This window comes from Ostrea edulis, chromosome 5 (genome assembly GCF_947568905.1).
Source record: "Ostrea edulis chromosome 5, xbOstEdul1.1, whole genome shotgun sequence".
NCBI classification, from domain to species: Eukaryota; Metazoa; Mollusca; class Bivalvia; order Ostreida; family Ostreidae; genus Ostrea; species Ostrea edulis.
The window spans coordinates 77944907-77962939 of NC_079168.1; the positions used below are offsets into that span (position 1 = coordinate 77944907).

Here is an 18033-nt window from a genome sequence, read left to right on the forward strand (position 1 = left end):
CAAAGGTAGGATCAGGTTCCTAGGAGTAGGCAGTCCCTGTCGACGGGCCACACCCGCTGTGGTCCCTATATCTTGATTAGATAAACGGAGTAATCCGTAATCAAAATCCCTGCATAAAGAATCGCTTACCAATTGGTATGAAACGTCAGACAGCATTCGACCCAATGACAAATTAGATCATCATAATGACACGAAAGAAGTAGACATCATATGCAGGTGATGAGAGAAAGTTGTTACTTAAATACGAGAAGTAAAAGATGGAGATGATTCAATCATCCCAATATGGTGAAAAGTCATAAGTTTTTATGTTGTTGATTTGCGAAAAGTTTTTTTGATTTCAAATTGACTATAAGAATCCACATCTGATTCACACCACTTCTGTTATATGTTGTGACAAATTACGTTCGAAGAATTTCGTTCACAGCTGTTAATATTTCGTGAGGAGCAAAGATAGGGGCTTGGAGAACAGTTACTGGATCCAGCAATGTATCTATGTTTGAAAGGGGTTTTTGTGAAGTTTCGGAATCCGGTATAGGTACGGTAACTAAGAAACAAAAATGAAGAAAAAATTTGATGTACATTTAATTATTTCTTTAAGAACTCAGATAAATCAAAGAGGAAACTATAGTGTATATTCAGTTATTTAGAAAATATAAAAAAGGGAATCTGGTATGAATTTAGTTACTTCTTTTGGAACTCAGAAAAAACAAAGAAGAGGAAATTAGTGTAGATTTAGCTATACCTTTAGAAACTGAGAAAAACTAAAGAGGAAATTGGTATAGCTATATTTATTATTAACTCAGTGGTACATATATCTATCTAATGATCCTCAATCATGAGCATTTTTCTATGTAGAAATTTAGTATTTTTGTTATTGGACTGGAAATTAAACAGCTTCAAACTTTTCCTTTATAACATTTGTCTGACATACATGTTTTATAGCATGAGACGTTACAAACAGAATGGAACGTTCACCCTCGATTTGTATGTAAATTGTCAAGCTAATAGGAATTGAAACCATGAATCACATTTTTTAAACTCTTGTCCGGGGTTTCAAATTTTTCATTCTAGTCTCCTTCAAAGGACGAAATTGTACCACACCAGGTATTTTCAATTTTCAACTGGTTTTGCAAACTAAAAACTAATCTAAAACTGTTTGATTTCAAACCAAAACCACACGTACTTCATCAAACCATACATACCGCCACCTTGTCTAGATCTAGCGCTCTCACAAATAACATAGGGTCGTCAACAGTAATGTGCTGGTGTTAAAGCGAGCAGCACGCAACGAAAAATTTATCAAAGTTAACGATCAGTACAACTGCAAAGTATTTATGCGGAAATTACTATCATTACTACTTTTAAAGATATCAAAAGTAAAAACATTGACAATGCAAATATTACCAAAATATTTCCTCGCATACCATTTTCATATTTGGAAGTTATAATACTTCGGGCTTTCCCCACATCTCCGTGTATTGCGTACATGTATTAACCATTTCCACAAAACAATCAACACGGAGTACATTACCCCAACATCAATTAATTGTTTATTCAATATTAAAGAAAAGAATCAGCTGTTATAATGATTCAGTCAGTGATTATTCTGTGTTCGTTGCATCATACTGCAAACTACATAATTATCATAGCATTCGCTCAGTGTCTTGATTGGCCATCATGCTTAAGGTATCACACCGGTAATTGTCCACTCAAAAGGAACTTAGTCAATTGTAGTTCCATATATTTAAAGAAAAAAATTTCCTTGCGCAATTTTTCTCATTTCCTCTTCTTCTTTTCTCTGAATTTTTGTACCCCTGATTAGGAAATTTTGTGAAATTTGTAGAAATAACCAAGTGTATACAAAGGAACTATTTGCTGTTGGTAGCTGAGGTTACTTCCTGAAGTGCACTCCGGTTCTTGTGAAAAACATGTGGATTTGAGGGTAGTCTTGTTTGCGGGCAAATTGTTTTTCTAAAATGCCGCGTAGGGTGTTGTTTTTCTGATGTCAGCAGACGAGATAGGTAACATAGAACGTTTCCAACTGCGTTATTCGGCATCAATTCTGTAAACTGATTTTTAATGATTTTTTTCCCTCTATAGTAATATATAGTGAAAATAGTTACCGGTGTGATACCTTAAAATTAATTCAAGAAATGTGTAATCATGGAGGTGCAACTGCCGCGGCCATTCCCGTGGTCTCTAAAGTCTGTTGATCTTACGCCGCCTGCTGCTACCGTTCCTGTGACCTCTAGAGTTTGTTGACCTTGCGCCGCCTGCCGTGGTACTGGATACCGCGCTGCTTGGTTACCGCCATCACTCCCCCATTGTTATCGTCGGTCAGAAGTAACTGCATGAACGCTTCAACAACCGACTCTACTCTTTAAATCAAAATGATTGAAAATACGTCAACGACTCTCTGTGTGTCATCTGTCTCATAGACAATACCATCATACTTTTACGAAATACCAAAATAGTTGTCCTCACGTGTTCACGCCTGCACTCTGAACAATCTGTTCCGCTTCGTCTTTTCCGGAAACGTCCTCCTTCCCTCCCTCAGTTAACATGGACGTATCCGTGAATCCAGGACACAGACACACAAACCTCATCCCGGTACTGTCGATGGCTGGATTCATCTGATGTAAGTCAAACATACGACATTTTAACTATGCCATGGAGATCGTGTTGTGCGTACATGAATGTGTTTGTATTAGCATGTGCGATGTTCGGATAAAAAGGGTCAGTTCAGGATAACATGAGAAAAAACCTATAGGAGAGTCACATTGTTAAATCAACTTTCATTAAGACATTAGGGAGCCTGGGTTTTTATACAACCTGTTTCCTTTTTATACCCTCCGTTGTTGAAGTTAGTATAGCTCAGTAACCTACACTGTGTGCTGAGATTCCTTTTGTCTTGGTTCGAATCCACCTCTCACCGCACTTTCACATTGTTTTTAAAATCTCGCCTTTTCAGTACTTCTTTTATATTCCGTATAAAAATGTGTACATTTCCCTTCAGAGATCTAGATAAAATGCATGCTCAATCTGCATATATAAGGAATTTAAGTGAAATTAAATTCCAAACCCATGTACACAAACGCAATCAAGCAGAACAATTCTTAAGGACAATAGTCATTCATTCTGTGTTACTCGACTCAAGTAAGTGTACCACGTATAAAAGGAATACAAAATAGATAGTTAGGCAAACACGGACCCCTGGACACACCAGAGGTGGGATCACATGCCTAGTATATGAGGAGTAAGCATACTCCGTCGACCAGTCACGCCCGCCGTAGGCCCTATATCTTGATCAGGTAAACGGAGTTATCCGTAGTCAAAATCAATTGGCCAAGAACGGCCTAACAATCGGTATGAAACACGTTAGACAGCACTTGACCCAATAATAAGTTGTATACACAAACTAGAGCATTACAACGACCATAGAATTTGCGAAATGCTGACTTTAAACGAGACCGTTAATATATTTACACTTACATGAACGCATACTTTTGAATTCAACGGGCTAAAGTCAGAAAGGGTTTTTTAAATTACCGGATTACACAACAGTACCTACACTTCCTCAGATTTCCATTTTCATAATTTTAATGGCATGTATCTGTGACATGTTTATACGACCAAGTAAGCAGTTAGCACCCAAAGTGGTTAAGATATTACCATTACAAAAATATGAAATATGGATTGAAAATAAAGAACTTAATTAAAGTGCGTAAACATGTAGCAAGAGGTGTATAGAAAGTTTCCTCCTAAATCAACATACTAAAGGCGCTGCGAAGTGTGAAAAACAACTTATTGCTTTTGCTTAGTCTAAAGTCATAAACTAGAACAAATATGAATTATCTTTTTGTAAAGACTAAAACCGAATCCGGCCCAATAGTGGGGGTTTTCTCTCCTTTTATTATCCTGAATTGATCACAGATTAAATATCTGTGGAAGATAGCTGTGTTGAATTCTAGCGGCAATCAGTTTTCAGACAAAGACAGATAACTTTAATCCATAATACTCGCGAGATTGTGTTACATGGAAGTGTTATCTGTATTAAATCTAAAAAGGGGTTGGTGGGGATAAGTGATCTTTGACCGCTATTTTTACAATTATTGCTTGTTATTCAGTTTGAATGGATTGTAAAAATAAACTTCAGAAAACAGTTACCGCTACACTTTTTGTATATCCAACAACGCTGTATTTGGAAGCCACATACACAGGCATGAAAAACACCGGGGTTAAACCTAAACAAAAATAGGAAAAACTGGTTAATTTCCAGCACTGGGGTTAAACCTAAACAAAAATAGGAAAAACTGGTTAATTTCCAGCACATTCTACGATACGTACATAAATTTCATGGTTGAAAATACACCAGGACATGAACTGCGACGCCGCACCCCAGCATACTTCGTGAGGCGCCTCCTGAAAAGTTTGCCAGTGTGAAACTATGCAGTTCATATCCTAATGTATTTTCAAAAATTTATATTTACTCCTTATTTTTACACTCTACTTTGATTTTTGTCGGAATTCCCAGCCGTTGAAATAGACGTAGCATGTCTATCAAGATTCAAATCCTGACCTACACGCGCACTGCATGTCCGCAATTGCATCGTGTGCATAAGGAAATGGCCAACATTACAAATTTGTAAAGAACACTGGAAATATATATATATATATATATCTGCAATTGTTTTCGTAAACACGTGGAAAACTAAGTGTAAAGATCATCAGAGGGTATACCTGCTGTGGACGCGATATTGATGACGACACCGCCCCGTCCCCCATTTTGTTTGTTCATATACTGGTCAGCTAGTTTTGTTCCTTCTATAACTCCGATCTGAAAATAGAAACATCTGTTTTTCCCATTGTTTATAAATATAAATAAAAACAGCAAAAATCAAGTCATTTAGCTCGGAAGTTTCAGGGTGGTAATGCTTAAAAAAAGAATACGCAAAAAGAATTTCGAACAAGTTGTACTTCTCGGTTTTTATGATAGGACTCTTAACTAACCACGTTGACCATAATTGTAGTTCTCCAAGACTGACTTTCAACAAGCACCCCAGCATTATTAACCACAATATCCAGTCCTCCAAACCTCGCAATTGTCAGTTTGAATACATCTGGAATGTTAACATTTAATGGTTAAAGTATTATTCGAATAAAGGGTTAATCAGACCTCTAAATGAATGTATGTATTCCAATTCTAGCAATTCCTCATTGGATTGTATATCCATGCAAGGTGAAGATAACGAACAGTGATCAATCTCATAACTCCTACAAGCAATACAAAATAGATAGTTGGGCAAACACGGACCCCTGGACACACCAGAGGTGGGATCAGTTGCCTAGGAGGAGTAAGCATCCCCTGTTGACCGGTCACACCCGCCGTGAGCCCCATATCCTGATCAGGTAAACGGAGTTATCCACAGTCAAAATCAGTGTGCCAAGAACGGCTTAACAATCGGTATGAAACACGTCAGACATATATATATAATTATATGTATAATATAGCCAAACGAAACAAACAATTACATAGTCAAATTTTAGGGACGACCTGTCCCTCCTCAGGACAAACGGAAGTTTTACACAATTAAAACATGTACAACGAAGTCTATGGGCCACATTGCTCACTTGAGTCACCTTGACCCTGTTAATGTTCAGCTGTTGTGATTTTTCAAAGATTTTCATCAATCTTTATTCCAATGAAAAATTTGACTCCATATTGTGGCCCCATTTAGCCAAAGGGACATAACTGAAAATGAATTCACATTTTCCTACGCTTTACACGCACCCTTCATGACAGAAAAATCTATCAGTTAACTTAGGCCATTATCATACAAAACCCTAAACGGGCTTTGGTTAACATCTTTTTATTTTGTCTCATTATTATAACATGTATCATTTTAGATCCCCGATCTAAAAAGGATGCTAACCAAAGCCCAGGAAGATATTCCTTCTGTTACTAAATGTGGCGACCCTAGATGCGGTACCTGTGCCTACATCAAGGATTTAGGAAACAGAATCCAGCTTAAATCGAGAATGGAAATCCGTGCCAACTTCCAGATGAACTGCAAATCGAAAATTTTATTTACTGTGCCATTTGCCCGACTTGCAAAGAATTTTAACTTGAACAGACCAGTAAGGTTCGTGTCCACAAGCAGAAAATCAAAGATTAGAGAATCCGTAATATGCCATGCTGTGAACTTTTCGCCGAATGCGGAAATGGGAAAATTAATTTTATACTTCTATTGGCGGATTTAACGGGGAGGGGGCGCACCCCCAACCTAAAGTTTTTAAATGTAAAGTAAATAATGGTCTCTTGTTTACGAAAAAATAAACGAAAAAGAAGCAATCATTTTTTTCCACTCTCAGAGAAATAGATGACAAGATCTTCTGATTTATTGGGAAAACTTACATTTTACACAGGGGCTTATCTTCCGCATTGTGGAAAATAAAATAAAATAAATAAAAATATGAATCCTCTTGAAACCCCCCTTTGAAGTCGTTTTGATAAAGACGCCGATACTTAATGCATCGTTTAAGTTACACCCCCTGCAGTAGTACAATATCAATACAAGGGACGGAAGTCGCCAACTTGAAAAAAATACCCCCACTCAGTTCAACACCAGTGTCTATACTCTAAACTAAAAATTTAATGGATTATCGTAGCAAATTCGCTGCAGCGATGATTTTCCTAACTGATGATGTACCTTTCGCCGGTTGACATGCGTTCCATCAAAGTAAAACACACGATTTCAACGTATTTGAGGGCCATCTAGTCAAAACGATCTGTAAAGAACGGAAGTTACAATAAAGGAACGGTTAGTTATAAAGAAAAGTGCCAAAATTTTAAATATTAAAATCACCATAAATGTTCAAAGTGTCCTCGGCATTCTTAACAGATGCAAGCCCGGTTGAAAATCGTACATGTAGTAACATCAAATGTATAGATAGAAATATGTTGTAATTTCCATGTAATCTAAATGGTAACGCTATGAGTTCTCTACAAATACTACCTGAAACTTGGTCAGATTGGAGACAACCCCCTCTCTTTATCATTCTAGGAATGCTAAAATTTAAGCTTGATTCATTTTTGCTGTGTATTTTTTTATGTATTGGAAAGCAAACATTTCAAATAATTATTGGCATTTTTAGGTCAATAAGATGTTTAGCACAATAGTGTAACCAAAACATCGTATTGGCCTCAAAATAGTGTCATATACAAAGAATTTCCGTAAGTATTGAAAAGTTGTTTTTTTTTTTTTGTTTTTTTTTTTGTATTTTATATTCACCTTCAAATTGAGAATGGTCAGTGACGTCACATTGTAGAAACATGGCATTGTTTCCATACTTTAATTTCCATTCTCTGACAGTTTTTTCACCAGCGTCAACGTTCAAGTCACAAATACAAACCTGGATATATACAGAAAAAGGATTAACTCGTTGTCTTCAGCACGAAAAAAATTTCATTTTTACTAACAGAGAATAACAATACAACAGCATAAAATACATCTAGCACTAAAACTAAATACACTAAATCTGCAAACGTATTCACACCACAGTCTACATGTTTTTGGTTTTACATGTAGGCTTGCCAATCAATGTTAAAAGCGGAGCAAATTAGGACTTGTTCTATTCGTCCAAAGAGCTGATCCACAATGCACGAAGTAGTAATAATAGACTTGATTAATCTCGGGTGGAATGAATTTACTAATTCGTTCATTATATTAAACTTAACTCGTATCCGATGAGATTCAATAAATTTACTGTGCACTAAGAATAAATAAATGATCTATCTATCCCCCTTGGCACCTGATCCCACCTCTGGTATATCCAGGGATACATTTTTGCTCAACTCTCTATTTTGTATTGTTTATAGGAGTTATAAGATTGATCACTGTTCGTTATCTTCACCTTTCATACATAATAAAATATTATAAATTATTATATATATATATATATATATTTATAAAGCACTAAATAATCACAACTAGGTACTGAAAATTTTCGCCCCATATATATATATATAAAAGCACTAAAGTTCCAACAATACCCGATACCTCAGTGTCGGATCCACAACATCGATACAAGGTCAAATACAAAAAATTATAAAAAGCACTAAAATGACCAACGACACGAACAACAATGACAATCTCGTTGTTCGTGTCCTTGGTCATCTTAGTGCTTTGTATATATATATATATAAATATATATATATATATATATATATAAGGTCTGCTTTTTCTCCTAGGGCAGACATCGCGACTGATGAGATACAGTTATTAGTTTTGCAGGGAAAGTTTCCCAATATTTTATAACTGCGACAGGACTGCTAAAACCCTCAGTGTCTGAGCTATATTTGCATAATTGACATCTGAGGTCTGAGCCTGTTTTGAACCCTCCATTGGGTAAAGGGTTATTCAGTCTAGTCCTTACTACTGTAACAGGAAGGGAGAAAGTGAAACGGACCAGACCAGGATTTGAACCCAGGCCCCCTGAATCTCTAGTCAGGTGCTCTACCAGCTGAGCTATCTGGTCACCGGCAATCGAACCCAACTGACCGCTACATTCCTCCCTCCTTAAATGTCTTCACACCAGAAGACATCAACCCAGGATCTTTATCTCCTGGCAGACATTTTCACCTAGCTGTCAGTTCCAGGGGCTATTCTACAGCACCAAATGTAACAGGAAGGGAGAAAATGCAACGGACCAGACCGGGATTCGAACCCGGGGCCCCTGAATCGCCACCGGCGATCGAACCCGGCTGACCGCTACACTACCATGTACTTCAGGTTTCCGTTGCGTCTGAAGGATGTCATCGGGGGGTACTTGAAAACATCAACCATTCGTTTCTTGGCAAACAGGTGTTTTTTTCTGCCAGTACCGTTGAGGTTCTTGAGGACGGGAGCAAATCGAGTGGCGAGAGAAAAGTTGAACAACATTCTTAGTACACGTTTCACACGAGTACATTTTAAACTCTTTGTGGTTTCTGTTTAACTTATCATAACCCTTCTGTATTTTTATCTATTTAAATAAGGATAGGGAAATGGATTGTTCATCCAGTCACTGTCAATACCAATATTTTTATCATTCCAAGGAAACAGGCTTCAACCCTATTGAAAAACATTGTTCAATCCTGCACTGTTCATATTTTGGATGTTCTTTAGGGACTTTCGTACAGATAAAAAACGTTCAGATAGTTTCAGAATCTGTCATAACTTTATCATGTAATAGTAACTTTACCAATTTTAACACGTACCTTAACTCGACTTTTAAGTAACTCCTCGGCGAATGCCTTACCAAGGCCCTGGACTCCCCCTGTTACTAAGGCTACCTTACCGTCTAGTAACATTGCAGAGAACTGATCTTTGGAAATTCAGTTAAATTTACTTCATAATTCATATCATCGTCGATTCCAGGTCGAGATTGGTGTCGCATTTAGAGTTATCTCGCCTTTCGTTACAAGTATGGAAACTCATTGCAATCAAAACAAAAGGCATTGTATTTTCTTGATTATGAATATGGAATGAAATTCAATTTATTTAACAGTCTTTTATATAATAAACTCTCTCTCTCTCTCTCTCTCTCTCTCTCTCTCTCTCTCCAGATATCTTTAATAATTCATACACCAGTCCATTATAAATATTAAATTTTTATGAACATTTTTCCGCTGCCTATGGCGACTGACAGGCTCTAGAGTCTGTTGACCTTACGCCGCCTGCTGATACCGTTCCTGTGACCTCTAGAGTTTGTTGACCTTGCGCCGCCTGCCGTGGTACTGGATACCGCCCTTTTTGCTTATGATCATCACTCCACCATTGTTATCGTCGGTCAAAAGTAACTGCATGAATGCTTCAACCACATCCTCAATCCTACAACAAAAACAAGAGGCAAGTTGAAATTTTATCTTTCATGCAATATACAATGTATACAGTTTGATGAAAACCACACCCTTCTCCTTACACCGGAACTTTTAAGGTCGATCGATCCTCTTGTGATGTCATAGGTTTTTGCAAAATTTTTATTAAATTAAATTTTGGGCATGATAGAAATATATCTTTCAGAGGAATTTCATTTACTGAATAAAATAAAAAAAATTGGTAAACTTTTAATACTGAAAAAGGTTTTATTTTCCACAGATAATCGATTATTTATAATTTTTAAAATGTTGTCAAGGGCAATAACTCCTATGCTGGAATTTCCTCTACTGAATGTCTATGACACAATGATTTCCCTAATATCCACAATTAATTTTCATGTATCTATGGATTAGCAGTTTTCTTAAACTGTTGACATTTGAAATGTGTCATTTCAGCAAGTTGTTTTTTTTTTAAATTATTAATTTTCATTATTCTGTTTAACGAAAATGTGTGATTTTTTTATGTTGATATATACTTCTGTTTTTGTATGTCTGACATCTTTAAAAAGGTGGCAACATACATATTTTCTTTGGTTATTGATTGAATTAAACTATATTGAGTGGAAATTAATACAGTTTTTCCACTTTTAACCATTAATATTGATAAGTCATATGAGGATCGATCCACCTTAAATTAGAAACAGTTTTCAACAACTTCATATGAGAAATTTCGACTGTTTTTTAAATTTTCAAAGTCCCATATTTCATATCCAGAAATTGAGACAGGTATATAATAACTATGTCAAGCAAATCAAGTTGACAGGAGTGTAAGTATTCTCTTTAGAGAAGTCGAGAGGCATAGCCTTCATCGACTTCTCTTCAAGCATTCATGTTAACGTGTAAATGCCGGAGTCGGTGACGGTTTATGCTTCGACCGACGTCTCGACTCAGATGTGCCTGGATTTACGCAATAGACAAGATGTTTTCAAACATTTAACAGCAATGCACAAAACTGTCACAAGGAAATCAACACATTTGTTTTAATCCATTTTCAATATGTCGCCTGTCCCGGGTTTAAATCACAACTGTGATTAAGTCAGCCTGCTTTTCTCTTAACTTTGTCTCCTCTTGTGACAGTTAACGTAAACCAGAATCAAAACATGAATGCTTGCGAAGTGTAAGGAGAAGCAGTCTGGTTTTAATAAGAATGGCAATATACGTAGAATATTTGAAACATTACATTTCTCAAATGGTCGACAACCTCTCCATTTTCTTTTACTTGTTTATTCCCATGTCTTGGATTACTTTTGATAAATCTTAATTGTTTATTCCCGTGTCTTGTACTACTTTTATAAATCTTAATTGTATATTCCCGTGTGTTGTACTACTTTTGATAAATCTTACTTGTTTATTCCTGTGTCTTGTACTACTTTTGATAAACTTTCATGCCCAGGAACTGCCATCGCTTGCTGAACCTCTGAAAACATGGAAGTGTAAGTGAAAGCCGGGCAGAGACAGACGTACCGCAGCCCCGACGGTCCAGTGTCCGGTTTCAGCTGGAATAGAAGTTTGCTTAATACAGGTACAATGTAGGTTATTGTTTAAATCATTCCATTCCTAAATAATGATGTGCTTCGTTTTGAAGTTACGTGTACTTACTGCAACACTTCTGGTGTACCCTACCACACCATATTTTGACGCAGCGTACGCAGGAGCATATGGTATCGGGGTTAAACCTAAAAAAAAAAAAAATTGTACCAGATCATCAGCAAATCTAAAACAGTGTCCCGAAAAAGTACTTTCTTATGCAAACAATGTTTCCTTATTAAATATATGACCTGCTGTAGATCCAATGTTAACGACCACGCCCCCTCGACCCCCAGACTGTTTGTTCAAGTACTTTTCCGCCAGCTTAGTGCCTTCTATCACACCAATCTACCAGGAACAATCGTGTCATGAATTCATGAATATTCAGATGCGTGTATCAACGAAACATTATAGAAAAGCAAGCTGACAAATAGCAAGCAGGCCAATTACTAATGTAAACTGTACACAACAATATTCAAACATTCTCCATTAAAAGACTCTTTTAGATATATATCTAGAATTCGAACCATAATGGTGACAGTGAAAAGTACAGAATACGAATGGTAATATATAACTTAATTGTGACAGACAGCCGCAAAAACGTCTTATCATTACACGTACAGATAATAAATGTATATCTATATAAAAACGTCTTATCATTACACGTACAGATAATAAATGTATATCGTTATACTAACCTTTGATGGAAAATTTGTACATTTGAATTATTTTTTTATTGATTTCTATAACTTTTCAGATTACCTTTATCATACATGATATTTTTCGTCTGGATTTCAACATTATTTAGCATTTCAAGTCTTTAAAAAAAACACGTAATTCAACTTTCAGTACCTTAATGACTTGTCCTATATCGACTTTTATCTTAGCTGAAGAGCTGTAGTTCTCTGAGAAAATATTGGGACAAATCAGGGGGCTACAGATCCACCCCTTTGATATTAAAATCTTCAATTTACAGCGCACAAAAATGCGCACGGTTGACGCCTCATATCGTTGTATTCTTGTATTGCCGTCTCATAAATTTAATATCAAAAGATTTTTAACATATTTTCCTACCATATTTGTGTCCAAACATACCATCAAATATTCATTAAAGTCCTATATGACCTGAAAACACAGCTTCAAATAATTTCGTTTGTTGACGTAGCCATGTTTGGTAGTCAGTCAATTCGAACGCTGTTGCTATTGGTATCGATTCATAAGATCCTTTACAAATTATGTATTCGGTCTTCATTTATTATAAACACGAATGATTAATAGAAATCAAACTATAGTTTAACTAAAGGTAAAATAAGCTCTTGATTATTGAAAATGCTACAAAAGCCGAGTCTAGGATGCGTTTTACAACAGAACTTAAAACTTGCGACCAACTTTACATACTGAAATAATGCTGAAAATTAAGTATCAGAAACGTTTTAATTCATTCATTTAAACTAATAAATGTGTAATACAATTTAAGATTTACGGCTTTGTCGTAAGTTGTTTTGTAAAACGGGCCCCAGGTCTGTTACGCTCGTGTGGCAGTGATGGGGATCGCGCCAGCCTAATGAAAGCCGCGTTGCCGCGAGTTTGCCTATTTGAATAATTATCATTTAACAAAACGGAGATGATTTATCATCTAAAATATTAACGAAAAATACTTATGGGGAAATTAATTCACATCTGGACGTTATTGTGTAATCATGGAAATGAACCGGGTTTCGTAATGACTGGCTACCTAACGTGGCTACGTCAACGATCAAAATCACTAAAATGGGAACTTTAAAACTTTGAGGGTTCATCCATGTGGTTTTAATGTTTCCTTGGCCTTAGTCTACGTACTAAGTTGACAATAACAATGGTTCTCCAGGAAATGACATTTTCTCCGGATAATCCAGCATTGTTAACCACTATATCAAGTCCTCCAAATTTTGCTGTCGCTTGTTTAAAGGCTTCTACAAATAAAAACCTCTTGTTATCTATCACACGACTCAACAATCGCGTCAATTTCATTATATTTACTATCATACTTTCCCGGTTTGTTTGTTGTTGTTTTGTTTTTGTTGTTGTTTTTTTTATTATTATTTTTTTATTTCATTTTTTTTTTTTTTTGCTAAATTAAATTGAAACATATATAGAATAACCAATAATATGGCATTTTCATTTTCATACCTTCAAATTCTGTAAGATTGCTGACGTCACATTTAACAAAAATGGCTCTGTTGTCATACTTCGGCTTCCATTCATCGATGGTTTTCTCTCCTGTTTCTTGCTTCACGTCACAAATGCAAACCTTAAAACAGAGTTCATGAAAGTTTTAAACCCTAACATACTGCTCTAGGCTGCTACAAGAGTTGACATCGACCAGATTCAACTCCCTTCACTTCTCACGGAGCCTAATCTCACCGAAAATACTAGATACATGTATGACACAAATTAACAATATCAAAATTACTATTCCAGACATCCGAGATTTGGTGAAGGCGTCAGTCTAAATATTCAGCCGAATCTCTGTCTAGATTAACTGCAGTGATAAATGTACATGTATTTGATTAAAATTAAAAATAAATACTTCTTCAAATTTTATTCACTAAAGAGCTACAAAGTCCAATTTAATCAAGACGTTCAAAATAACACAAGAACAGGTCTATTTTAAATTCGTATGATTTCCCGAATTGCGCCCCATACCTGATTTCTTACCTTTACTTTCTGTTTCAGAAGTTCTTCAGCGAAGGCTTTACCTAGTCCCTGTGCTCCCCCGGTAATCAAGGCCACTTTTCCATCCAGTAACATACTGCAATACTTATAATGCAGACAGTTATACCCGTGGTTTAAGTACGTGTACTTTGCTCAAACTGACATCATCATCGACATACACTATGTAGTACTGTTTACAAGAGTTACCTTCTCTTGGTATGACCTTTGAATGTGTTGTGGTTTTTGGTTGGTTGGTTTTTTCTTGCTTGCTTGCTTTGTGTGTGTGTATTATATTTTCGGAATGTTTTTTTTTTTAAATTCATTTTTGGGGTTTATTTGTTTTGTTTTGGTTTAGCTCACCTGAGGTGAAAGCTCTTAAAAGTGTGTCTTTTGCCCGGAGTCCGTCCGGCCGCCCGTAAACTAGTGACTTACTCTCCTGAACCACCAAACTTGCTACACAAAGCATGCTTGGGTATTAACTAAATGATGATTTTTAATTCAAGTTTGTTCAAATGAAGTGTCACACCTTTTATAAAGTGGAGATAATTAAAAATTAGTAAAATTTTGTGACATCTTTTGAAATATTTAAATCAAATCATTTGTTGGTGAAGGGGATTCAGCTTTATTGAATTGAATGACCAATCTCCTTCCAAAGATAATCGACAAAAGGCAAATATAGGGTGGAGTCAACAAACTAACTCTGATAATGTTAGTATAAGGTTAAAATTTCAAGAATCTTAATATTGTCCAGGATGATGTTGATATTCGGTGTTGCCTGATAATATTAGTAAACTTAATATTAAACTTAATCAAGTTATTAGTGAAAAGGAAGTATTTGATACTGTAAAGTCTCTTTTATAAAGTAATAAAGCAGGTGGTATTTTGAAGCACTCTATTGATAAGCCTATGCCTGTCTTCACTGAGATTTTAAATGTTGTATTTGAAAGTGGTATAATACCTAGTACATGGTCTGAAGGTTGCATTTGTCCAATATATAAAAATAAAGGTGATAAATTTTATGCAGACAACTTTAGAGATATTACAATATTTCAAAGTTGTTTTGACAAGTTATTTACATGTATTACTCAATAATGGATTGTTTACGATGTATGTGAGGAACAAGCTGGCTTAAGAAAGGAGGTAGAGTACAACATATCATATATCTAATCTTAAATGTAAATTTATGCTTATTCGGGAAGAAATAGTTATATTGCGCCTTCATTGATTATCATAAAGTTTTTGACTTTGTAAACAGAATCATGAAAGGTGAAGATAACGAACAGTGATCAATCTCATAAATCCTATAAGCAATACAAAATAGATAGTTGGGCAAACACTGACCCCTGGACACACCAGAGGTGGGATCAGGTGCCTAGGAGAAGTAATCATGTTATGACAAAAAATACTACGTACATCTATTGATGACAAAATACTGATTGTTATTCAAAACTTGTATGAGAATGTCAAGTCCTGTGTTAGAAATGGTTCTAATTGTTCAATTTTTTACTTCAAATATAAGAGTTAGACAGGACGAAAATCTATCACCCTCTTGTTTTCCATATTTTTCAGTGATCTGGTTGAATTTATGTCACATTCATATAATGGTCTCATTGATATTTGTAATATTGCATGGGCCTAAATTTTGCAGCCCTTCACCGGCAATGGTGACGTCTCCATATGAGTGAAATATTCTGGAGATGGACGTAAAACAATATACAATCAATCAATCAATAATATTGCATATTTAGTGTTTGACAATTCAGAGATTGAAGTATATTCTAAGTTCTACCCGTTCTTATATGCTGAAGACGCTGTAATATCAACTGAATCTGCAGAAGAGCTATGTAATCTTCTTTGAATGCAATGTTTTTGTATTGTCAGACTTGAAACCTGAAGGCCAATGCTGAGAAAACCACATTTGTAAATTTTTTTTGTAAAAAATCGTGATTTAGACAATATTAGATATAATTTTAATGGCGAACAATTCTTTGTAGTTGATGAATTTCAATACTTAGTTATCAAATTTACTAGAAAGGGTTGTTTTAAATCTAACAAAAACAAACTTGTACAACAAGCAAGGAATTAAAGCCATGTTCTATGTATTACGCAAGTCTAGAAAATTTTGTTTACCTATAGATATATCATCACAATTGTTTCATTCAATTATTGCTCCCATCGTGGTGTATAGAGCCGAAGTATGGGGTTATGAAGATAATAACATCATTGATAGATTGCATCTTGAATTTTGTAAATATATAATGAAAGTTTTAAAATGTACACCGACATTTATGATGAAAGGTTAAGATAACGAACAGTGATCAATCTCATGACTCCTATAAGCAATACAAAATTGAGAGTTGGGCAAACACACACACCTGGAAATACCAGAGGTGGACCTTTCCCCCTCCTTAAACCCGCCACTGAAATGAGAGTTGTTATAACGTACGTTAACATAGTTGAACGACAACTTAACAGGAATGCTATCAATTTGTATTTCTAAATTCAAATTTGGATTAATGTTATTGTATAATTATCAGACGTATATTTGTCGCTCTTGATTTTCAAACGAATCCTGTTTTAAAATGCATTCCGATTTACTCCCAGTAATTCATTTTTTTAAAAATAAAATGTAATATTACAGATACCAACTATATAAAAGATAATATGAATTATCATCACCTGATAGAAATGTTGACGCACAATTGTTTTAACAATTTCCATCGCCTAGGATTTTAATAACTCTATAGTTATTTTCTCTCTCTCTCTCTCTCTCTCTCTCTCTCTCTCTCTCTCTCTCTCTCTCTCTTTTTTTTTTTTTTTTTTTTTTTAGCGAATCCAAGGGGGGGGGGGATTGCAACCCCCGTAACCCCTCTTCTAGATCCGCCACTGGTATTTATATCTCTTAACTGATTCGAAACGCAAGAGCTTGTTCTGCGTATGATCAGGTTTTTTTAAAAATCAAAACAGGCTATTGACAAACAAGGTGATGGTGCAGGAGTTTCAACAGTCTCGTTTAAAGTCAGCATTTCGCAAATTCTATGGTCGTTATAACAATCTAGTTTGCCAATACAACCTATCATTGGGTCAAACGCTGTCTAACTTGTTTCATACCGATTGTTAGGCCGTTCTTGGCACACTAATTTTGACTACGGATAACTCCGTTTACCTTATCAAGATATAGGGCTCACAGCGGGTGTGACCGGTCGACAGGGGATTCTTATTCCTCCTAGGCACCTAATCCCACCTTTGGTATATCCAGGGGTCAGTGTTTGCCCAACTCTCTTATTTTGTATTGCTTATAGGAGTTATGAGATTGATCACTGTTCGTTATCTTCACCTTTCATGCAAGCATCTCCAAGTAGTGCAGATTCAGGTTTATAAAATCATGCATGGCCCACGGTGGTAGATTGGGGACCACAATAGGGGACCAAAGTTTTATTGGGAAATATTTTAAAATCATCTCGACAATAGCTAGGACATATGTATTGTCATATTAATATTCAAGCATCTATAAGTAGCTCAAATTTAAGGTTGTTCATATTGAAGGCCCCAGGGGTAGGATGGAGCCACAATTTAGGAGATCAGTTTTATATGGAAATAAACAGGAAATTAATAAAACAAATTATTTTCAAGGGCACTAGTAGCAGGACCACACTAAATCATATCGAAATTTAAATGTTCCCAAGTTTCTTTTATGCCATCGCGTCTATATTTTGGGGCATGCTGTTTTCATCCTTTCTATCTGTCTGTGCGAAACTTTAACCTTGCTCATGACTTTTAAAAAATAGATAGTGAATGATAGGGCTCTCATGTGTCATATTTACATACTTTGTGACAAAACTTTTTTTTTTTTTTTTTTTTTACACTAAAGTGCCTTGACTTACTTTTAAGAA

At 35.6% G+C, this 18033-nt stretch overlaps 2 protein-coding genes across 3 annotated transcripts; both read right to left on the bottom strand.

The window, feature by feature from the left end:
- Positions 1 to 1537: 1537 nt before the first annotated feature.
- LOC125651712 (15-hydroxyprostaglandin dehydrogenase [NAD(+)]-like) lies at positions 1538 to 9434 on the bottom strand. Of its 2 annotated transcripts, XM_056166329.1 has the most exons (8): positions 9260 to 9387; positions 8781 to 8894; positions 7293 to 7413; positions 5011 to 5120; positions 4741 to 4837; positions 4168 to 4244; positions 2485 to 2633; positions 1538 to 2378 (listed from the first exon to the last, which is right to left on the bottom strand). In XM_056166329.1, the coding sequence occupies exons 1-8, from the start codon at positions 9350 to 9352 to the stop codon at positions 2249 to 2251; spliced, it is 891 nt and encodes a 296-aa protein (XP_056022304.1). In that variant the 5' UTR covers positions 9353 to 9387; the 3' UTR covers positions 1538 to 2248. The 2 variants fall into 2 exon arrangements, with proteins under 2 accessions (XP_056022304.1, XP_056022305.1); XM_056166330.1 differs by lacking the exon at positions 8781 to 8894 and having other exon boundaries at positions 9260 to 9434.
- Positions 9435 to 9504: 70 nt separating this feature from the next.
- LOC125651713 (15-hydroxyprostaglandin dehydrogenase [NAD(+)]-like) lies at positions 9505 to 14371 on the bottom strand. Its single transcript, XM_048880434.2, has 7 exons — positions 14144 to 14371; positions 13616 to 13736; positions 13286 to 13398; positions 11698 to 11794; positions 11519 to 11595; positions 11264 to 11415; positions 9505 to 9872 (listed from the first exon to the last, which is right to left on the bottom strand). The coding sequence occupies exons 1-7, from the start codon at positions 14234 to 14236 to the stop codon at positions 9743 to 9745; spliced, it is 783 nt and encodes a 260-aa protein (XP_048736391.1). The 5' UTR covers positions 14237 to 14371; the 3' UTR covers positions 9505 to 9742.
- Between the last annotated feature and the right edge of the window lie 3662 nt (positions 14372 to 18033).